The 23,616-nt window shown below is 33.4% G+C and overlaps 1 protein-coding gene across 3 annotated transcripts in view; it reads right to left on the bottom strand.

Moving 5' to 3' along the window:
- Positions 1-23,616, bottom strand: part of LOC141447138 (uncharacterized) — a 59,122-nt gene that overhangs the window by 29,545 nt on the left and 5,961 nt on the right. For 2 of the 3 annotated variants that reach the window (XM_074114361.1, XM_074114362.1), the window contains exons 2-3: positions 4,349-4,585; positions 2,374-2,471 (exon numbers count right to left, since the gene is read on the bottom strand). In XM_074114361.1, the coding sequence (XP_073970462.1) occupies positions 2,374-2,471; positions 4,349-4,585 (335 nt within the window). Of the gene's footprint in view, positions 1-2,373; positions 2,472-4,348; positions 4,586-10,899; positions 10,990-23,616 lie in introns of those variants that run through there. The other variant, XM_074114364.1, reaches the window with a different exon arrangement.

The raw sequence follows: 23,616 nt of genomic DNA, 5'->3' as shown, positions 1-23,616 counted from the left end.
TATGTTCACAGGATCAACAAAAGGTCTTTGCGTAGATTGCAATGAGGAGGAGGATTTCAAATATATAATAATGATATGTCTACGTTATGTGGTAGAAAGGAAACGAATGTTTGACGACTTATACAGGTATTTAGATGCACCATTTCGCTAAGAAGACATAATATTCTCCACCAACATCTATGTGCTTAAGTCTATAGCAGAGCTAGGCAAAGAAATATGAGTGTATTTAAAAGTTATAGCCGATTAGAATGAATGTGAAGAAAATGATTAGAGAAGGATTACGTGATTTTAATTTCGGTTAAACTATAAGGATGGCAGGAATATAGAGTACTGATACATCCATTAGCTGTAGTATATGTAAATAGTTGTATATAGTTGAGGAATGAATGTGTGAAGCGAATGTATTTATAAGTAAGAATGGAGAGTGAGTGATATTCTAGTGATAAGCACCTAGACGATGCTGGCTGTATGGCGAAAGCCAATGCCAAAAAATATATAAAAAAAAAAATATAGAGAAATGGTTGTAAGGAACAAACTTAGTAAGTTCTTGTTATTACTAAGTAGAGACCCGATAATCCGTAATCCATAATAACATAAATTGCAATAAGCAGTAATAATTGATAATTTTTTTAAAAAATATACTTATATTCAGAATCAAGTAATTAATTATAAAACTAATGATTTCCGAACTTAGATTTGCACAATACAGTAATAAAACAAATGGAAATAATCTCCAAATTTTGTACATTGCAAATTCAAAGAATAAATACTTACTGCAAAGTTTACAAATTTTACAGAATGTAAATATCACATTTTTTTGTACACCTTTGAAAATGCTGTCAAGAATATAAATATATTAAGGTTTAAATTTACAAATATGAGGACATTTTGTTTTTTAGTCAGCATTTTTATTTATTTTGAAAGTTTAACCAGAGCTAGATTTGCACTATTAGTTTAACAATATTAGATGACAATTATTTGATGTTATTCGCTAACATAAACACTCACTAACTGAGGAAAGAAGTTACCCAGCGTAAGTAATCTCTAAGATTAACGACTATCTTCAGATGAGAGAAATTAGTGAGGCCACTGGCATTTTAATCGCCTAGAAACGTAACGAATTTAAAATTGGATTAACGATTATCCCTAAATCATTACTGACCATTCATCAAGGTTTGTAAACAAAGATCTTTCTTTTTGTAAATTTTACATGATTAAAATACTTTCCTAACCCTAAATAGATAAAGTAAAAATATTATTTAAACTATGCACAAATAAAAAAGTGAAAGCTGAAGAGGAAATGATAATAAAAAAAGAGGTTATTGGACTCAGTGAAATATGAGACAATAAGTAAACACATATTCCCTAGTTCTGGGCGTTCGATACCCAGCCAAGTCGCATTTGCTCTTTAATCACGCAACCTTTCATAAGAGGAAAGTAATTTTCCTAGAACTACTTATTTAATTAGAATGAAAGAGATATCTACAACATAAATTGTTACTATCAACTTAAGAGATGTTTGAATATAAGCAAACGAAGTAACTTACAAAGAAATTATCTTTGCAAATTGAAATATAAATTACAAGGCACTAAGGGACCATTTTGTACTATAAGTGTACATAACCAATTCCTCTTTTAGATGAATAATAACCAAGAATGTTATTTAGATTTAAGGCACGATGGTATTTAAAGATCCATTCTCTCGTTTTAGACAACAACCAGTTCATAAGCAGATAGGACAAAAGACACATTAACTTAACAATAACATTATATTATAAAAATATTATATTGTCAATAAGCCCTGAAGATGACCTAATTCCTAAGTCAAAAGCTTGGCAAAATAATAATGACTGAAATTGACATTATTCTTTCTCTCCTTCTGTTGAAAATTAATCTGAAGTAATTAGCACCCAGAACCTTTTTTAGGGTTCCTTCATAATGATTTAGTTAATAGTTAATAATAATTTCCTTGATATTTGCATAAACGTTTTTGTAAACACTATTGAGAACGGAGGGAAAGGATTAGCTATGCGGTTAGCGAACTGGACTCCCACGCGAAGGTCCCGGGTTCGAACCCAGCTGCTGACCCTTAGATTTTCTTTTCCTAGGAGCTTCTTACAGCCTCACTGTCCACGGTGATGGACAGTGTTGTCTGTAACGGGAGAACATTGTCCGGAGGCCGGCAGTGCACTGGAAAAAGCTCTGGGCGCCAATAGCCTTAGATGTTGACGCGCCTTAAATCATTAAATAATAATAATAATAATAATAATAATAGGCGCGAATAACCTTTGATGTTGACGCGCCTTAAATGATAAAAAAAATAATAATAATAAGAAATAAAATATAGTGCATGAAAAGTGAGAAAATACTGACCTATAAAAATGGCCGTTGGTAAAAATGTAGAATGCAACTTCAGATCTTTCTAATTGCATCTGTGTTACAACTTTTCCCAACTCAGTAGCTATCGTCACCTGTAATAATAAAAACTTTTGCAACTCTGCTGCCATACATTAAAAATGCAAATATGATAAAAAAGTTTGAAATTAAATTAATGGTTACTGCATAAATGCAGGAGAAAAGTAATAAAAATCTTTTCTTTTCACGATTTTTCTTAACCCAAATTTTGTTTCACGGTATAAATTTTTGAAAGCATGTTTTATCTTTATGATGGCGTGTAAGAACACGTCATATTTATATAAAAGATTTTGTCTCACTTAAACGGGGCACTTTTGAAATAACTCTTAAAACGAAGGGAGATATCTAAAAACGAACATAAAGTTTGGCGAAGTATTTTCTCTCTAGTTTGTTGATGGTGTTAGTGTTTTTCCGATTTTATTGCCGCCTTACCCCTTAAAACCATAAGGGACTTAAAAATCAGGTAAAACATATTCATTATGAAAAAATAGGAAATTTTTTTTATCGACTTTTGTAAATAAACCGGAATATTTTATTGGTTTTTGTTTTAATGATGTTTTACCTGATTTTTAAGTCCCTGATGGCTTCAAGTTTTGATTTATTATAAATTAATAAGAAAATCTGCTTTTAATTTTAGTTTTTGAAACAGAGAAATAGGGAAAAAACGACGAAAATTTAATCTTTGTGATTGAATATCTCGGCAACGGTTTGAAACATTGAAGTGAAATTAACAGCATTTTTCTTCATTTTTTTTTAAATAGTTTTAAATACAGTAGTGAAAAGTGGGGGTCAAAAGGAAATCGCCATTTTCTACCCCTGATTTAAGGGGTGAGGCGGCAATAAAATCGGAAAAACACTAACACCATCAACAACTAGAGAGAAAATACTTCGCCAAACTTGATGTTTGCATAGGCTTTAGCATAGACATTCGTGTGCATAGACTGACTAATAAATGCACCTTATCTATAAACTTCTAATACTAATTGCATATAAATGAATTTTGACACGGAGACCTGCCTTGCGAGTCATGTTCCTATGCTTTATATTCAACTAGCGAAATCCAAAGAGCAAGAATGGGAATCTAACCCAATTTCTCACATTCTTACCTTGTCTGATAGCGCCTCTAGGCATGTAAGGTGGGCGGAATAATCTGGTTCCTATCTAATCCTAGAGTTTCTTATTTTTAAACAGATCGGGCTTAACTCTTATCGTATTTGACTCCTAGAAAATCCTACCAGGAATTTACGTGCTCTATCCTGAGCCATTCCTTAAGAGACGCACAATTGTCTTCAGTAATCCCAAGTACAGGTTCTGGGGTGATTTCTCAATTCCCGGTCAGTTGATTAACAACTTTGGTACCCCTGATTGCACTATGACCAGATAACCTTTCAAAAACAACTTTGTTACACCGAGAACGCTGTTTGAGTGGCCATTACTATCTTCCTAAACAAACAATGAGGATGGTTTACCAACTGCTAGCGCTTTTAACACGAACTGGCTGTCTGAGAAAATGAAAATATTTATTTCTAGAAGAGTATGGAGTAACTGCTTAGAAAAAAAACTCCATGGAAATCTCTAGCATCTTCTCTTGGACACAAATAAAGGTGATACGTAATATTATACAATCAAAATAAATCGAAAGAACTGTACGTGAGGCATCCAACAATGACCATCATGAAGTGGCTAACTCTGGATACCGTGGAAGTGAATTCGAAGAATGCCCTTCTCCATCATGCGTTCAAATGATCGTGACGCCATCGACGCTTCAGTCTTCGAGGGAAGAATAGTTTAGGAAGGTTGTGCATGAGCAGGTTGAACTTTTGGAAATACTTTTTTTTTTTTCATTTTGTGGAGTGGAATATTTTATAATTTTATTAAAAGTAATGAATAAAGACCTTATAATCAACTTTCATAATTAAAACTGGTCGTTTACCTGCAAATCTACTTCGGCGACGCTAATTCTGTAATGGAGTATATGTCTGAGGGATAATGCTGTTTGTAATATAACAGCAACGATCGGTATAAAAGGTAATACCAACATCTGTAATAGATAACATTTTCGCCATCTTTTTTCTGCTGGATCTGGCCTGATGCCACACCATTTACCAGTTCGGCTTTCCTCCACTCCAGATACGGACACCTCCTCGGATAGGTCTTCCGCATCGGACATCTGCACAAAGAAAGAGTTAACATTAAAACTGTCCAGTAGGACAAGGGTTGATTGTCAAAAGCTGTACGAAAAAGCGTAACGTTAAAAAACACCCAACTTTGATAATCTTTTTCTTTTTTTCTATAAAAGATAAAATTCTCTAATTTTCTTTATAATGTAGAGCAAATCCTCGTTTATAACAGTAATTTTCTCGCAACAACCCAGATCAAGTAGATTTCGAGAAAAAAGTTGCTGAAAATGAGCAAAAAAGGCATTTTCAGAAAATGTTCTTGTAGTTACCTTATTTGTAAACAACGTAGCGCCTAAGCGAGCAAACAAATTTTCATGAATGAGGTGTCATTCGATTCGGAATTTTATGTAGATGCGCGTTTTAGGGGTCTCGACTATTTACATCGAATCAGATAGGAGTTAGCCCCATTTATGGTGAGCTTCCTCCAAAATTATTATTACTAATAACTCTGTAAATCTTAGCCTGATTTTGATAAAATTTGCCAGGATGAACGAGTTAGAGAAACTTTAATACGAAGAAGTGGTTAAAGCTTTCCTACGTGACTTCAAAGTGCCATCATGCTAAACTACACCTAAAAAGGGAAGATAAAAGTTTGGTCTATAACTGGTATAAAATTCAATGTTCTAGTGATAATAGTTAATATGATATCGAACGTTAAATTTTGAAGGTTTTCAAATATATCCAAATTTAAATTTCAAATTCGTACACATTTCAAACCTTTGTATCTCTCTTCGAATTTTTAAATGAATTCTTTATCGAATTGTAGGGAAAAGTTTACACTATAAGTGGTATAAATTGCAATATTCTAGTGACAATAGTTAATGAGATATAGAAAGTTAAGTTTTGGACGTTTTCAAGTTCGTTTCGAATTCGTTCAAATTTCAAACGTTTATATCTCTTATGGTATTTATCATGTATTAATGAATTCTATACCGAATTGTAGAGAAAAGTTACCTGTATAACTGGTACAAATTGCAATGCTGTAGAGATAATATTTAACGAGATATAGAAGATTGCATTTAGGTGGTTTTCAAACTCGTTCAAATTTCAAACGTTTATATCTATTTTCGTATTCATCATATTTCAATGATTTCTATGCCGTGTTCTAGAGAAATGTTTGGTCTATAACTGATACGAATTGCAATGTTTTCGTTATAATAGGTAATGAGATATAGATGGTTTAATTTTAAATAAGAGAAATGGATGTTGTCGGTCTTGACGTTGAACACAGGTATGGAGGGACGTTAGCCCACCGTATGTAAGGCCTCGTCTAAAACTATTAATATTATTTACTCTGTAAATATTAGTCCGATTTTGTTAAAGTCTGGAAGGAAGTTAGGGCTTCTCTACGTGACATTAAAGTGCTATCCTGATTTCATACCTACTAAGGGAGGTTCTGCAATCGATCGTGTTATTGACGCGTTAACTGATTTACATGAATGAATTCGTTTCGAAATTCTTTGTGGATATTGCTTTTATAGATCTTGAATCCTAAAAGTGTATTGAGCTTTACTGCGTGACAATAAAGTGTTATCCTTCTCCTACAGCTTTTAAATGGAATTATTGCAATCGTGCGTGTTTGATGTTTAATTTCTCTTTGCCTTTTTAGTATTAAATACTGTAACCGCAGTTTAATTTGTCCTACTCCTCTTAAAAGAAGTACTGAAATCGCAATTTAATTTTACTATTCACATACAAATACCTTCCTATTTCATTCGAAACGTTTCTCCAAGAAAATGGTTTTTGTGGATTCTTTAGGGGACCTCAACTATAAGCATTTTTTTAAAAGATATCTCCTGTAGTAGTTACAGTTCCAACTTATTGAAATATAATTGAAGTATTGCTTATTCAAATCTATAAAGCAAAAATGTAACTTTGCAAAATAGACAAAAATGAAAATCTATCTTAATTTTTTAGCCTCATAATTAGTTTTATTTATTTTTTTTTTTTTAAAAAGTTTTTCTTCTTAATCTGTAATTAATAGTTTGATTATTATAGATTAATAGAAATTACAGTCAATCTAAGTTAAATGGTGCGCTACTTGAACAAATCTATTGTATATGAATATAGCCAGCATTAGGGTCTGTGACTTCAAATAATTCTAATAAATTAAAACTGTCCGGTAGGACAGTTGTATAAGGGTTGATCATCAAAAACTGCAGGAAAAAGCGTAACGTTGAAAAACACCCAACTTTGACAATTTTTTTCTCTTTTTCTATAAAAGATAAAATTCCCAAATTTTCTTTATAATGTAGGGCAAACCCTCCTTTATAACTGTAATTTTTTTGCAACAACCTAGATCTGATAGATTTTGAGAAAAAAGTTGCCGAAAATGTGCAAAAACGGCATTTTCAAAAATTGTTGTTGTTCTTGTTCTTGTTGTTGTTGTTGTTGTTGTTGTTGTTGTTGTTGTTGTTACCTTTTTTGTAAACTGCGTAGCGCCTAAACGCGTGAACCGATTTTCATGAATGAGGTGTCATTCGATTCGGAATTTTATGTAGATGTGCCTTTTGGGGGTCTCGTCGCTGTACATCGAATGGGAGAGGAGTTAGCCCCCTTTATGTAAGCCCCTCCAAAATTATTATTACTAATTACTCTGTAAATCTTGGCCCGATTTTGATAAAATTTGGTAGGATGATAGGGTTAGGGCTCCCCTACATAACATTAAAGCGACGATCTAATCTTACACTTGTTAAGGGGAAGTATAGCAATCGTTTCAAATTATCGACATGTGAACTGATTTTCATGAATAAAGTGTCATTCGAATCGAAATTTTGTACAGATTTGCATTTTAAAAGTCTCGACGCTACGCCTCATAAGGAGGGGAGTTTGCCCCACCCAAGTAAAGCCCTTTCTAAAACTATTATTACCAATATTTCCATAACGCTTAGTCCGATTTTGATAAAATTTAGCACGAAGAAGTGATTAAAGGTCCTCTACGTGGCAGTGAAGTGCCATCATGCTCTTACACCTACTAAGAGGAAGTCTTGCAACTGTTAAAATTATCAATGGGTGAACCGATTTACATCAATGAATTGTCGTTCGATTCAAAATCTTTGCCTCTTTGCCTTTTTGGGAGAAGTACTGTATTCGCAGTTTGTTTTTCTTACTCCTCTTAAAAGGAAGTACTGAAATCGCAGTTTAATTTTGCTAGTTACGTACAAATACCTTCCTATTTTATTCAAAACGCTTTCTCAAAAAAATTGTTATTGAGGATGGCAACTATAATCATTCTTTATAAAGATCTCTCCAGTGGTAGTTACAGTTCCGACTTAACACCTTTTCAGGTTATAATGATAGAATTGCTTATTCCAAATTTTAAACAAATCTGTAAAGCAGATATGTAACTTCGCAAAATAGACAAAAATGAAAATCTATCCAAAAGGTACAAAAATCTCCTTAACAAAAACTTACAGTTTTAAAAGTTAAGTATAAGGGTTGATTAAACGCCAAAAGGTACACAAATCAGCTAGTACCCAACATTTCATTCATGCTTAGTTCATATAATTTAAGTAATTTTGCTGCATTAACTTTTCCTTCACATTTTTTAGAATTTATTAGATATCACAGACCCTTATGCTGGCCAGTTCATTCATAATATTATTTTGTTATAATTATGATAAGATGTATATTATATCCGTTTTTAAATAGGTACTTTATTTTAACTCTATTCCGAATTATTCTTCGGATTTAGCTTTAATTTGCCCTTTATTCTGAGATGTCACATATATACGATATATGCAAAAGTAGAAAAAGACAAAGTTAGAGTCGGCTACTGTTTAAATTTGAATCACGGATTTAAAAGAATATTTCAGTCTTGGATTCGTCTTACCGAAATATTCGTGAGCACAAATAACACACAGTTAATAACAAGTAGATTATTCAACATTATTTATTCATTTCTCAATTGTAATTTAATTTAGACCCCCTAATTTTACTTATAGTAAAATACTGGAATAATTAGATGTCCTAAACGTATGCATATCTCATTTATTTTATATTACATGTATACAACATTGTGGGAAGAACACCTAGATTGAGAATGTAATTGAAGAAAACCATATTATTTGCGATAAAGCCAGATAATTATTACCTATTATTATAAACGTTTGACTACTACATAAAATAACAATTACTTTAATCGAAGAATGAACTTAAACAGACGATTTAAAAAAATAAATAAAATAAAATAAATAAATAAAATAAACAAAATCATTGATGTATGTTGATGAAAGCATTTTTTCAAAAAGTTTTTGAATTTTTTAACCTGTAATTAATAGTTTGATTATTATAGATTAATATTAATAGATATTAAAGTCAATTTACAGTGCTACTTAAACAAATATTTTGTAGATAAATATGGCCAGCATAAGGGTCTGTGATATCTAATAAATTCTAAAAAATGTGAAGGAAAAGTTAATGCAGCAAAATTACTTAAATTATATGAACTAAGCATGAATGAAATGTTGGGTACTAGCTGATTTGTGTACCTTTTGGCGTTTAATCAACCCTTATACTTAACTTTTAAAACTGTAAGTTTTTGTTAAGGAGTATTAATGAAAAGTTAATACAGTAAAATCACTCAAATGATATTAATGAAATGTTAGGTACTTGCTGTTTTGTATACCTTTTAGCATTTAATCAACACTTATGTTTAACTTTTTAAACTTTAAGTTTTTGTTAGATACGAGGGTCGTTTGAAAAGTCCGTGCAAAGTCAGAGAGTCAGCCCCACTGGCGCGTATCGAGGTTATGTTTAGTTAGTAGCATCTCTTGGAAGAACACACACCAAGTTTCAGCCAGATCGGTTTATTTCTTTGTGTTTGGCATTCGTTTGAATCGAGGAAGTCGAATGATTTTCAAAAAATGGACGAAAAAGAATTTCGTGTGTTGATTAAACACTACTTTATGAAAGGCAAAACGCCTCAGGAGACTAAAGAGAAGCTTGATAAACATTATGGTGTCTCTGCGCCTTCGATTAGAACAGTTTATAAGTGGTTTCAAAATTTTCGGAGTGGCCATATGGGCACAAGTGACGCTGAACGTTCTGGACGCCCTGTTGAGGTTACTACTCCAGAAATCATTGATAAAATCCATGATATGGTGATGGATGACAGTAGAGTGAAGGTGCGTGAGTTTGCTGGTGCTGTGAGCATCTCGAATGAACGGGCACATAATATTTTGCATTCAACATTTGGACATGACAAAGCTATCCGCAAGATGGGTGCCGCGATTGCTCACGCTTGACCAAAAACGAAATCGTGTGAAGTGTTGCAAGGACGGTTTGCAGCTGTTCCAGAAGAATCCGCAGGACTTTAAGCGTCGTCCTTCGGCCGGAAAGATTATGGCGACTGTCTTTTGGGATTCGCAAGGAATAATCCTCATCGACTATCTTGAAAAGGGTAAAACTATTACAGGTGCATATTATTCATCGTTATTGGACCGTTTGAAAACCGAGCTGCAAGAAAAACGCCCACGATTGGCCCACAAAAAAGTCCTTTTCCATCACGACAACGCACCAGCTCACACCTCAGCAGTTGTGGTCGCAAAATTAATGGAAATAGGGTTCCAACTCGTTTCACATCCCCCCTATTCTCCAGACTTGGCTCCCTCGGACTACTATTTGTTCCCCAATATGAAGAAATGGCTGGCGGGAAAAAATTTTTATTCCAACGAGGAGGTGATTGCAGAAACGAATGGCTATTTTTCAGACTTGGACAAATCCTATTATTCGGAAGGGATCAACAAACTAGAGCAGCGTTGGACGAAGTTTATAAGCCTAAAAGGAGACTATGTTGAAAAATAAAAAAGGTTTACCCCAAAAAATTAAGTAGTTTTTATTTTTGCACGGACTTTTCAAACGACCCTCGTAATATACATTATACGAGAGCCACCGTCTTTTTTTTTTCAATTTTTAAGAAGGAAAAGAAATTATTGCAAATTTAAGTCCAATTTTTTTATTTGATAGCAAGCTTTTAGAAGACTAGGTCAGAGCTTGCATTTACAAATTAACATTGCACATTGTATAAGAGAATCCTCAAACAGTTACAACCATAAAAACAATCAAAATACCACCATTGAGTTCAAAATTGATTTTTTTAATCCGATACCATGTAAAAGTTTTTTTTTTTCAACAGTCAGTTCGAATCTACGTCTTCAACTTGCGGGATATGTAAGATTGTGATAACCTTTTCCTTAATAGAATTGAAGAGAACAACCCAAGAATAAAAGTAGAATGTAAAGATTTATTAATCCAATCTAATGTAAAATCATTTTCTCATAAGGATAATTATTAGAGCTCTAACCTGTAATCATAAGAAATCAGACGCACCATCCACTGTCACAAGACTTACGTCACTAATTACTACATAAACTGAACTGACAACTGACGCTACTATTGACTTAAACAAATTTTGTGTGGTGGGAAATACATTTCATCTCCCACTTGTCAGCATATTTGAGCTAGGAGTGGACATATATCTTAAAAGATGCTTTCATCAAGCAAGAATTAGTTTCAGGATGAGCAGGCATAAGGGCAGGGACAAATATAATTCTAATTTCAATGAATCATATGATTTCTGCTTGGAGAATGAATCATCCACTCAATACTCTAGAAAAAACTAAATCAAAATATCAAAAAATAAGTTTTGTAACTTTGGAGATACTAATACCCTTTCCACAAAATCCATTTAACACTTTTTCTCGATGTTATATGGTACTCATATTTTTTTATGAACTGTTATTCTAGATTAATTACAGGTATACTATCTAGAATAATGAAGCAGCAAGAAAATTATAAAGAAAATTTTAGTGCATCTAGAATCCTAGAAGGTTTCGAATTACCGAAACTAATGAAAACATTTAAACACGCCGATAGTATTATTATAGAATTCATTATAGCTTTATGAGCTTACATCCTGTATTCTAATTATAAGTTACTGAGAAATAGGTCTAATACATTTCACGCCACACAAATGGAAGTCAAAACTATTATTTGGCTAAAATTGCAGGGGAAACAAAAATTATTTTGTTTTTTAATGAAGTATTTAGCGAAATATTAGCGTATTTTGATGCAAAATTTGTCGATAAATTAACGCTAAATCTAAGCATATGGCAATTTTATAGCATCATCTTATCTCCTTATAAACCGGTCACAAGAAATCAATAAAAAAGTTGCACTCAACAAATAATATATTTAACATTTTAAATGAAATGAATTTAAAATAGTAAAATCAAGACTTACCAGCATTTTGTAAGTTGAAAATGCCATGTTAATATGAAACTGACTGACCTAGTACTAGTAAAATGGTATCTGCGGTTATCGATTGCATTAACCATACGCTTATTTAAAATGAATTATATAATATGCACACTTCTTTTTTCTCTATTTGTTTACTTTTTTTATTTGTGATCTGGTTGCAGTTATCAATAACTCTGATAGATTGCCACCACACTGAGGAGCGCTGTTTTGGTATTGACTAAAAAAAGAAATGTGCTAACTTCATCTGATTGTCTTAGTAACTTCATACAGGGTGTATGAGGGAGGAGTGGTCGAAACTTCGGGAGGTGATTTTGCAGCTCAAATGCAACCAAAAAATATTCTATTCACTTTGGCCCGATTCTCAATAGTGTCCAAGATATTTGCATTTTTAACTTTTCCGTCGATATTCGCGTTTTTCATCATAAAAACGGCCGTAACTTTTCTATCCTTTATCCTACAACAAATCTACTTATTCCAAACGAAAGAGCATTAAATTTCCTATAAATTTACTCAATATCGAGCCTCAAATAGTTTTTTATAACAATGAAATGTTTACTTTAATGTCTAAAAAATTCGTTTTCGATGATTTCTGTTAAAATTTTCAACTGCATTTTTTCAATGGTTAATGAATCAAGGAATCACATAATTTCAGAAAAAGTTGCGCATTTATTGAGCTTCAAGACCATATGGATTTTTTTGGTTTATTGATACTTTACTTTTTACTTCCGTTTTATTAAATAATAATTGTTAAAAACTAAAATGGTTACTTTTCTTTTTGTTCCTTCTCCAAAAGTTGACACTTGAGTAAATTAGTGGTGAAAAGTCGGTTACGCAAAATCCCAGTTTTCTGCATTTACACCCCTCTGTTCGGGGTAGGGTTTTATTAAAAACCCAAAAGATCCATATGATCTTGAAGCTCAATAAATGCGCAACGTTTTCTGAAATTATGTGACTCCTTGATTCATTAATCATTGAAAAAATACAGTTGAAAATTTTAACAAAAATCATCGAGGACGAATTTTTTAGACATTAAAGTAAAAATTTCATTGTTATAAAAAACGATTTGAGGCTCGATATTGAGTAAATTTATAGGAAATTTAATGCTCTTTCGTTTGGAATAAGTAGATTTGTTGTAGGATAAAGAATAGAAAAGTTACGGCCGTTTTTATGGTGAAAAACGCGAATATCGACGGAAAAGTTAAAAATGCAAATATCTTGGACACTATTGAGAATCTGGCCAAAGTGAAGAGAATATTTTTTGTTGCATTTGAGCTGCTGAATCACCTCCCGAAGTTTCGACCACTCCTCCGCGTACACCCAGTATACGAGGTGGTACCCAAAAAAAACCGGAATTATTTTTTAAAAGCTATTTATTTACAAATTTTTTACAGAACAACCTTATCCCCTTCAAAATACTCTCCATTACAACTAATACATTTGTCCCACCGGTGCTTCCACTGTTCGAAACATTTTTTGTAGTCATCTTTAGAATTGGCTGACAGCTCCTTCTTCGTTTTTTTCTTGACCTCTTCAATGTTGTCAAATCGGTGACCTTTCAAGCCCTTTTTCATGCGTGGAAATAAGAAAAAGTCGCACGGAGCCAGGTCAGGCGAGTAAGGTGCGTGGGGCAGCGGAACCGTACCATTTTTAGCCAAAAACTGTGTAACAGAGATGGCTGTGTGTGCAGGTGCATTGTCGTGGTGGAAGAACCAGTCTCCTGTTTGCCACAAATCGGGTCTTTTTTGGCGAACACTATTGCGCAATCTTTTCAAAACTTCCAAATACAAGGTTTGATTGACGGTCTGACCTGGGGGGACAAACTCTGAATGGACTACGCCTTTGGCATCAAAAAAGCAAATCAGCATTGTTTTGATGTTTGACTTGACTTGACGACATTTTTTTGGTCGGGGTGAAGATGACGTCTTCCATTGGCTCGACTGTTGCTTTGTTTCTGGGTCATAACCATAGCACCATGACTCATCACCAGTAATGACCTTTGACAGAAAGTCTGGATCAGTTTCAAGCTGTTGTTTCAAAGCACGACATGTTTCAACTCGATGTTCTTTTTGATTGTCAGTCAGAACTCGAGGAACAAACTTGGCAGCAACCCTTTTCATCCCCAAATCTTCCGTTAAAATTCGCTGAACCGAGCTCCAAGATAACCCACTACTCTCTGACAGTTGATCAATTGTCTGTCGACGGTCTGTGAACACCAGCTCTCGAATTTTTTCAACATTTTCGTCGATTCGGGCAGTTGATGGACGTCCAGAACGAGGTTTGTCATCAATCGACATGTCGCCATTTTTAAACCGAGTAAACCACTCGTATACTTGAGTTTTTCCCATAGCGTCATCTTTGTAAGCTGTTTTCAACATTAAAACACTTTCAGCAGCATTTTTGCCGAGTAGAAAACAAAATTTCAGAGCTGCACGTTGTTCACTTAAACTTGCCATCATAAAAAACGAAAAAAGAACAAAACAGCGCTGGTAAAAACAATCACTGCAGATGAACAGAACAAGCCAGGCAGACAACACAGGCAGGACTGAACTGGCAAGGAATTGCGCTATACACGTCTAGCGGCAGAAATGCGTACTACATAAGCTCCATGCGCGGCAACGCAATTCCGGTTATTTTTGGGTACCCCCTCGTATGAATACTACTTGATTAGGCTGCTGGAAATAGATGCTCGAGGGCTCTTCAAACAGTGATTAGAAGCAAGAATGTTTCGAGAGCAGCGAAAAAAAAAAAGGCTTTGTGAGATAGTAAGGTTCTACAGATGGGAAAGAAAAATTTTAAGAAGAATATTTGGAACTGCGAGGACAGAGGAAGGCTTCAGTAGTGGCTGAACTGTTTGGGGAATCTAAGTATCGTGGCTTGTATAAAAGCTGGTAGATTGCGATGGCCACTTACACCGGATAGAAGATATAAGAGGCCTAAAGATGGGAGATGTCTCTGTGGCAAACCAAGGCTTAGGAGGACGTGGAGGACGACTTGGAGACCAAGGACAGTGAGGGATCGTGAAGAAAGTAGCTGAGCTAAAGCCCTTCGTAGGCTGTAATGGTCAGAGAGTGTAACCTCATAAATTGATAACATTAACCCTTAACTGGTGTCCTCAAAATCTCAACTTCAACTGGTATCGTTGGGTCAGCTTTAACCCAAAACTTTAAATGCACATTACTTTAAAAAGGTCATTGATATAATTAAAGTCAATTTAGTAAACGAAAATGATGAATATTTTGTTAAATTTGTTTCATAAGATTAAGAAAAACAAAAAAAAGTTAAAAAATGCAAAAGTTGCATTTTTTAAAGTTACAAAAAAAGAATAACAAAAAATAATATTTACTGAAAAACGTTATTTTCTTAAAGTTAGATGTTCATTCCAAGAATACGTTTTCATTCCAACGTTTTGTTTCATTCCAACGTTGTTCATGATGTTCATTACAACGTTGTTCATGATGTTCATTCCAACGTTGTTCATGATGTTCATTCCAACGTTGTTCATGATGTTCATTCCAACGTTGTTCATGATGTTCATTCCAACGTTGTTCATGATGTTCATTCCAACGTTGTTCATGATGTTCATTCCAACGTTGTTCATGATGTTCATTCCAACGTTGTTCATGATGTTCATTCCAACGTTGTTCATGATGTTCATTCCAACGTTGTTCATGATGTTCATTCCAACGTTGTTCATGATGTTCATTCCAACGTTGTTCATGATGTTCATTCCAACGTTGTTCATGATGTTCATTCCGACGTTGTTCATGATGTTCATTCCAACGTTGTTCATGATGTTCATTCCAACGTTTTGTTGCCAGTAAAAACAAACAGTGAAGTTCCGACGGTAGTTTTTTTTATTTTATTTGGAATTACATAAGAGGGGTTTTCTTTTTTATTTTTTTTTGTAATGTCCCCGAGTAAGACAAATTTAGTTTTCCTAGTCCATGGACCAGGTTATTATAGAATAATATTAAAAAATAGAACAGAAAACAAACTCCAAAACATAAAAATTAAAAATATTAAGAAAAAAATTTGTAACGTAAATGGTATTGTCGGGCCAAATTTGTCCCAAAACCTATATTTTATTTACTTGCACTGCTCAAGAACGACTGATTTGTCTGGTCGATTGTTGGTGAAGATGAAAGAGGAGAATTCAGAGAAGGGGAGATGTTTATAGTTAATTCCTACAAAATGCCACACAAAAGAAAAACGCACGAGTCAAATTTGCCCCGACGATACCAGTTGAGGGTTAACATAAATAAGTGAGCGATGGAATTGTTACGAAATTGAACTATGTGCCCTCTATATTTGACAATAAGTTAGTGGGCCAAACAAGGATAATCAATGTTGAATTCAAACAGGGAAATCATTAGTATAGTGGATTTGACTATACAGAATTCAATAGACCATCAAGTCGAGAATAAGCATCGTTAGGTTGACCGTTAGACAGATCTCTTTGGTTAAATTCGATGGTTATATCAACCCTATTTACTACTGGATTACTTCCATAAGCAGATCCTTGTAAAATCGTAAAATATTTATTATTTCAAAATTCAGCTGTCTTTTTTGGGTATACTTTTCAAAAAAGAACAACTTTATGCTGAGAAATGTTTCCATTTTCCATGTAGATCACAAAAGAGAGAGATAACTACTGTTAGAGTCGTATTTTGGTTGGTATAATATTATGTTAATTACTTATTAAGATAATCAATAATTGTTGTATTACTCGAATATTCTCAAAGAGAGGTCATTTGCGGTCTGTGTTAAACATAGAGAGAGGTGAAGTAATTGAAAAGAGCATATTTAGAGAAAAATAACCGTATAATTTAAGATAATAATGCATACAAAATATAGGTTATTATTTCTACCAAAGAATAGTTTTTATGGTTATTACCAGTCTTATTTTATTATAAAATCTTCAACAAATATTCGAAGTTGAAGGTTAGGCTATTGATCAATCCAAAGAATAACATTTCAAACAGAACTACAGCATTTTTCAGATCTACAGAAGAAGCAATACAATTACATCTTATTTTAGGTAATATCCGCTTCTTTTGATTGTCACTCTGAAAAATTAGCCCTTATATACCCTGAGGAACATTTTCCATCAGAAATACCATTCATTTATGAACAAACATTTAAAACACAATGTAAAATATTTGTCTAAAATTAAAAAATAATTAATTAAAAAATATAAATAAATTATTTAGGAAAAGGTAAAATACAACGGAAAATTCCGAATTTGGTCCCAGTTCGTCTAGATTTCTACTTGTTTTGTCTCTGTTAACTAGTTTTGAGGCCAAAGCTAAAATATACAATAACGGTAGCCACCTCTTGCAAAATGTAAGGTAAAATACAACGGAAAAATATTGAATTTGGTCCCAGTTCGTCTAGATTTCTTCTTGTTTAGTCTCTGTTAACTAGTTTTGAGGCCAAAGCTAAAATATACAATAACGGTAGCCACCTTTTGCAAAATGTAAGGTAAAATACAACGGAAAAATATTGAATTTGGTCCCAGTTCGTCTAGATTTCTACTTGTTTTGTCTCTGTTAACTAGTTTTGAGGCCAAAGCTAAAATATACAATAACGGTAGCCATCTTTTGCAAAATGTAAGGTAAAATACAACGGAAAAATATTGAATTTGGTCCCAGTTCGTCTAGATTTCTACTTGTTTTGTCTCTGTTAACTAGTTTTGAGGCCAAAGCTAAAATATACAATAACGGTAGCCATCTTTTGCAAAATGTAAGGTAAAATACAACGGAAAAATATCGAATTGGGTTCCAGTTCGTCTAGATTTCCACTTGTTTTGTCTCTGTTAACTAGTTTTGAGGCCAAAGCTAAAATATACAATAACGGTAGCCATCTTTTGCAAAATGTAAGGTAAAATACAGCGGAAAAATATCGAATTTGGTCCCAGTTCGTCTAGATTTCTTCTTGTTTAGTCTCTATTAACTAGTTTTAAGACCAAAGCTAAAATATACAATAACGGTAGCCATCTTTTGCAAAATGTAAGGTAAAATACCGAATTTGGTCCCAGTTCGTCTAGATTTCTTCTTGTTTAGTCTCTGTTAACTAGTTTTGAGGCCAAAGCTAAAATATACAATAACGGTAGCCATCTTTTGCAAAATGTAAGGTAAAATACAACGGAAAAATATCGAATTGGGTTCCAGTTCGTCTAGATTTCCACTTGTTTTGTCTCTGTTAACTAGTTTTGAGGCCAAAGCTAAAATATACAATAACGGTAGCCATCTTTTGCAAAATGTAAGGTAAAATACAACGGAAAAATATCGAATTTGGTCCCAGTTCGTCTAGATTTCTTCTTGTTTTGTCTCTGATATCTCTTTCTTGTGTACTTTTTGGCGATGAACCCTTATAAATCTATCCTATCGGACAGTTTTAATCAACATTTACACATTATTTTACACCGAATCCTCTGCTATGTAGACGATCTTTTGTGATTATTGTCACAGAAAAGACATACAAGTATGGATAACGATGGTGAACGGAATTTGTTTGAGTGTATCTATCAGAAATAAGGGTGAGTTGTTAGTCTCGGTAAAGATAGTCTTCCAAAATCTGTTTCCTTCTATGTAATGTAATGCCTAATAATTCAGGTGGGCTTTCAAATTAGGTATTGTGAACGGTGGCGAATAGCAACTGTACATTACAATTAATTCTTTTATTAAGCATTTAATAAAATCCATGTCCTAAACCAGAATTCAAACCCAGAACCACAGAATAATTCTTACACTTTGCAGGCTTCACCTTCTAAGAAAGGCAAGAATGATACCATCGATTTGAATCTTCTTTGTTTCTGTGGCATGTGTACTACTTACGGAACAGATAATTTTGAAATCGTTAAAGAAGGATTGTGATTGCCATTAAAACAATGTTTTAGAAATTATTATATTAGGTGTTACCATTTACTGAAATAATTTTGTTGCTGTCTAGGTTATAACTAAGGAACGGATTTTTATGTATTTAAAAATGCCAAATATTTAATTAAAATATGCATTTATTTTCGTCAATTATGTGAAAAATATGTGATTTTCTTAAAATATTTTCTGGAATATTTAAGTAAAATGGACATTTTTTTTTATGAAAATGGATTTTTTTTTGGGGGGGGCAAGTTATAATTATTTACACAAGAAAAGAACATTTTTACAATTTATAATAATTTATTAGGAACAAAATAATTTGTTTTTACAAGTTATAATGATTTATACAACAAAGAACATTTTTACTATTTATAAAAAGATGTGTTAAATTTTCAATTTTGAAAACTTCACTCTTCGAAATTGTTTGCAACCACATGAAATTTCAAATGTTGGAACGTAAAGTGACTATCTGGTAAAGAGAGGATCAGAACAGTGGTTTCATCAATTGACACCCAAATCGGTCCATCTTTGTTATGTTCTCGAATTTTGGTTAGTGTATCTTTATAGATATCTTCCAGGTAGTTTTTCCGCAGAGTGCTCTCGTCAGGCATTTTTTTCCCAATGTAGGTCTCTAAGAATCCTTTGAAATGAGGATTTTTAAGTTTGTGGAAAGGGATATCTGCTCTAACCAAAGCCCGACACAGATCTGTACTCAGAGTAGACTTACTTGATGGTGGAGATGTAAGGAAGGCTTGATAGGACGTCCTCTCTTTCTTTCTGTTTTTATTCTCTATGTGCGATCCGGTGGCAATATGTTGGGTGACTTGGGAACGTTGAGAGCAAGAAACGCGCTTGTCACAAGCTGTGCAGTACAAAATGTCTCCATCACTTCGAAAAAGTTCTGCTGGAAACTCGCGAAGATATTTAGCAACCAGTTGTTTGTTTGAGGCCGATGTTCGTGGCATTTCACCCAAAAAAGAATACACCGAATGAAATGAATTGGACACTTCAACGAACGAGCTGAAAGAACAGACAACGTCAGACAACTTCAAAGAACTAACAAGTGCCCGTCACTGTTTAGCAGCATTCTGTGTAAATTACAATAACCATTGTACCCACTGTGATTCACAGCCCTACAGTCTGTGGTTCACAGTTCCTGTCAACCACATCCCAATTATGAAAATATGCCCAAAATGAAAAATATGAAAAAATATGTACATATTTTGATAAAATATGTAGAAATATTTATTTATTTTAATCAAATATGTATAAATATGCGATAACATCCAAATATGTGGAAATATGTGAAATAAAAGTAGACTCAAACGGCTTAAAAGTGTCAGTATGAATACTTCTAGTTGAAAAACGTCTGTAAATTGCCTAGAAAAAAATATGTAAATACATACGAATCCGTTCCCTAGTTATAACATTTAACTGACCTCAGACGTCAGAAAGATGTTGACCTAAGTTAGTATACTGTTGTCCAAGCTTTATTCTGCTTGAAGAGCCATAGTTATTAATAGGCGACTATTGTGCGGTTTTAATTCCCATAAATGAATCAAAATGAATTAACAAAGAAAGATACACGAGACAGGTTAAAGGCCAATTGTCATCCTATTCATTCAGACAAGTAATTTTGTGGTAGAGTTTACTTAATTTTAACCATCAATTCGCATTATTAACGATGCTTAACTATGGTTTCCTACTACTGTTATTTTTTTATTCCAAATTCTAAAAATACAATTTAAAGTGAAATAGTGGATGTTTCTCAGGATTGTTGAATAATTTTTTAATGTATTTTTACTCCTTTAAATTATATTTGTTAATTCTGTCCATGAACAGACAAAACAGAAGACACACCAACTCTCTAATGATATAAAACAGTACATTGTAAATTAGCCCTTGAAGATGTCCTAGTCCCTAGGTCGAAAGCTCGGTATAATAAAGTTTATAATGTGTGAAAATGGCATTAATTTTTTTCATCCTATTGATACTATGATTCAGTCACCAAAAATAATGAACAGTAATTTGTTAATTCTGTATTATACAAGTGATAACTCCTCCTAGCGACATAATTTCCTCAATTGTTCGTTGGATCCTTGTAAAGGAATTCGATGAAGCAATTAAGAAAGCAAATATCTTTTCATATAAGCCAAAGAGACTTCACCCCAAAAACTTCTTGAGATATCATATTAGTGCTGGAGTTTTGGAAACAACGTTAAAATGCTAGAATGCACAATACGTGACTGTACAGTCGCTTTCCACGATATCGTTGGAGCTTTGGAAAATGGTGTTTCAAAGGGCGTGTAATTTTATACTTCATCTAAGAGGTGTTCTTCAGAGAGAGTTCCTCTCTCACCGTTTCCATTCATTATGGCGATTTGATCACATCACATTTTGATACAGGGTGTTCATTTTAAGACGGCTCAAATGCATTTCATGCTTAAACGGTTGATCTGAACAAAAAATGGTAGAGGAAAATTGTATTGCCCGTCAACTGCACTTTCAGAATATGGGACTTGATTTTAGATTCCTGCCCGCATACGCGGATGACGCGCGACCAAAAGTGAGGGTTTGCAGTTGACCCCCATTTTCATATACACAGTTTTTTTAAAGAGTATAAGAAATGATGAAAGTAACCGGAAACCGCAATTCGATATCTTCAAAATTAAAGGTGCTAGGCCAATTCAAAATCTGGTATTTATTAATCATATTTCAATTTTTTAACTTGTTATCAAAGAGAAAGAAGAGCGCGTGATAGGTCATTTTTATGTATTCTTTCATTCCCTTTCTACTAAAAATATTGCTAAAGCAGTAAAGCTAGTATTTTTCTGAATATCGGGAAATAAGTCGTTTTCCGAGGGATTTCTCTAAGAAAAATCAAATGTTAAGAGCTTCAGATGTTCTCAAGCATACACAAAATGGCTAAAAATTAAATTTACATCTGCTACAAACAAGAAGGTTTAATAATTTTTTGGTAATTTTGGGAGAGTTGCGTTTAATTACCAAAGAAATTGGAAACCTCCTGCCACATATTTAAGTGATCAATATCTTATATTGGAGCTTTGGAAAATGGTGTTTCAAAGGGCGTGTAATTTTATACTTCATCTAAGAGGTGTTCTTCAGAGAGAGTTCCTCTCTCACCGTTTCTGTACCCTAGCACCTTTAATTTTGAATATATCGAATTGTGGTTATATATCTTATATTCTTTAAAACTGTGTACATGAAAATGGGGGTCAACTGCAAACCCTCACTTTTGGTCGCGCGTCAGCCACGTATGCGGGCAGGAATCTAAAGTCAAGTCTCATATTCTGAAACTAGAGGTGACGGGTAACAAATTTTTCCTCTACCATTTTTTGCTCAGATCAACTGTTTAAGCATGAAATGCATTTGAGCCGTCTTAAAATGAACACCCTGTATAGAGATATTTTTAAGTTAGCAAGAGATTGACGTTTCAAAATAACAAATGCACTCTTAAAATGAATAAATTCATCCCAAAGAAATAATTGCTTTCAGGAATTTAGTAGTTTAATTCCTTGTAATTGGACTCGCAACTATGCCAAGCAATTGGTAGAGTAACCGGAGAAGCAGGAAACCTCTGTCACAAGAACGACAGAAGACTGAGTTAAATACCTGCTTTGAGAAGAGGAAACTTTTACGCTAACTCTTAGCAAGGCATTTGGGCAATTTAATGGCCCATTTCAATGCTTACTAAATCATTAAACGTTTAATTAAAAATATCAATTTAAGTTATCTCAAGTAAAGAACATAAAAGCAGATTGAGGTTATAGTTGCAGATAGAGTGAGTAAGAAAACGATCTAGTCCAATAACTTCCCAACTATTACTGAGTAATGACTGATATGCAATAAGAGTGGTGTATCAGATTTAACGATCCACAGGGCAGTCACCTGATCTCTATAACCCTTCACTTTCATTACAGTTACTTCAGATTTATGGGTTCCTAACACTGCATTAGATGATTTCTAATCTAATTTTCTATTTATTTTACAATTGAAACTGTACAAAAAAAAATACATTTTTAAAGACGATGCATTTGCAGAAAATTATCTTAGAAATTGAAGTAGACATATTAAAGTTAAATAGTACAGTGTACGTAGTGAGATTTGGAGGAAAACTCCACGCTGTAAACAGATGTAAGCAATTATGAGAACACTTAGAATAACAAGAGCTAACTGGAAACATTACTCACTGGGAATTGCACATGAGATGATAAATGCAACTCATAGAAATACTGCTCAATCAAATATTTACAAAAATTTTAATCCACTTAATTTAAACCAGCAGTTATTAGTTCCGAAAAAAAATAATAAGAGATTGCTGTCTAAAATACGATTAGAAATTAAGGAAAATATGGCTAAAGCAGAAATAAAATTTTTGGATTATAATTAAGGTCCTATTTAAGTCCATTTGATAAAAAACCATATGAAAGCGGCATTCTTTAACACAGCATTGGTTTATATCATAATAACTCAAGCCAGCCTCAGATTTCTCATCATTATCCCAGCAACAAACGTCATTTGATACAATATTTTTGTATCTTAAATAAAAAGGACAATAAAGCACAATTTTGTTGACAGTTGAGCCTTCGGCCGCAACAGCAGCACGTGAAGGGTCAAGGCTGTAAGATGGTTGTTGACAGTTATCCATATCTGTTTTGATGAATCTGTTCTAATATATACAGATACCATGACTTTTGATAAATTATTACCAAAGAAATATATTTTTTTTCAGACTAAGTATAAGCAGGATATTTTATATAAGCGCTATTTTCTAAGTCAGATGTATTTATATTGAGGATTCAGATTGGCAAGGAATTGGTCCAAATAAAAATAACAACTCGTCTTTTTGCCAACGTTTCTGC

Source organism: Rhodnius prolixus, unplaced genomic scaffold (genome assembly GCF_049639745.1).
Source record: "Rhodnius prolixus isolate KJV_2025 unplaced genomic scaffold, Rpr scaffold_7, whole genome shotgun sequence".
NCBI lineage: Eukaryota > Metazoa > Arthropoda > Insecta > Hemiptera > Reduviidae > Rhodnius > Rhodnius prolixus.
Note: the sequence above shows the minus strand (reverse complement) of the source record. Positions and strands in the feature narration are given on the sequence as shown.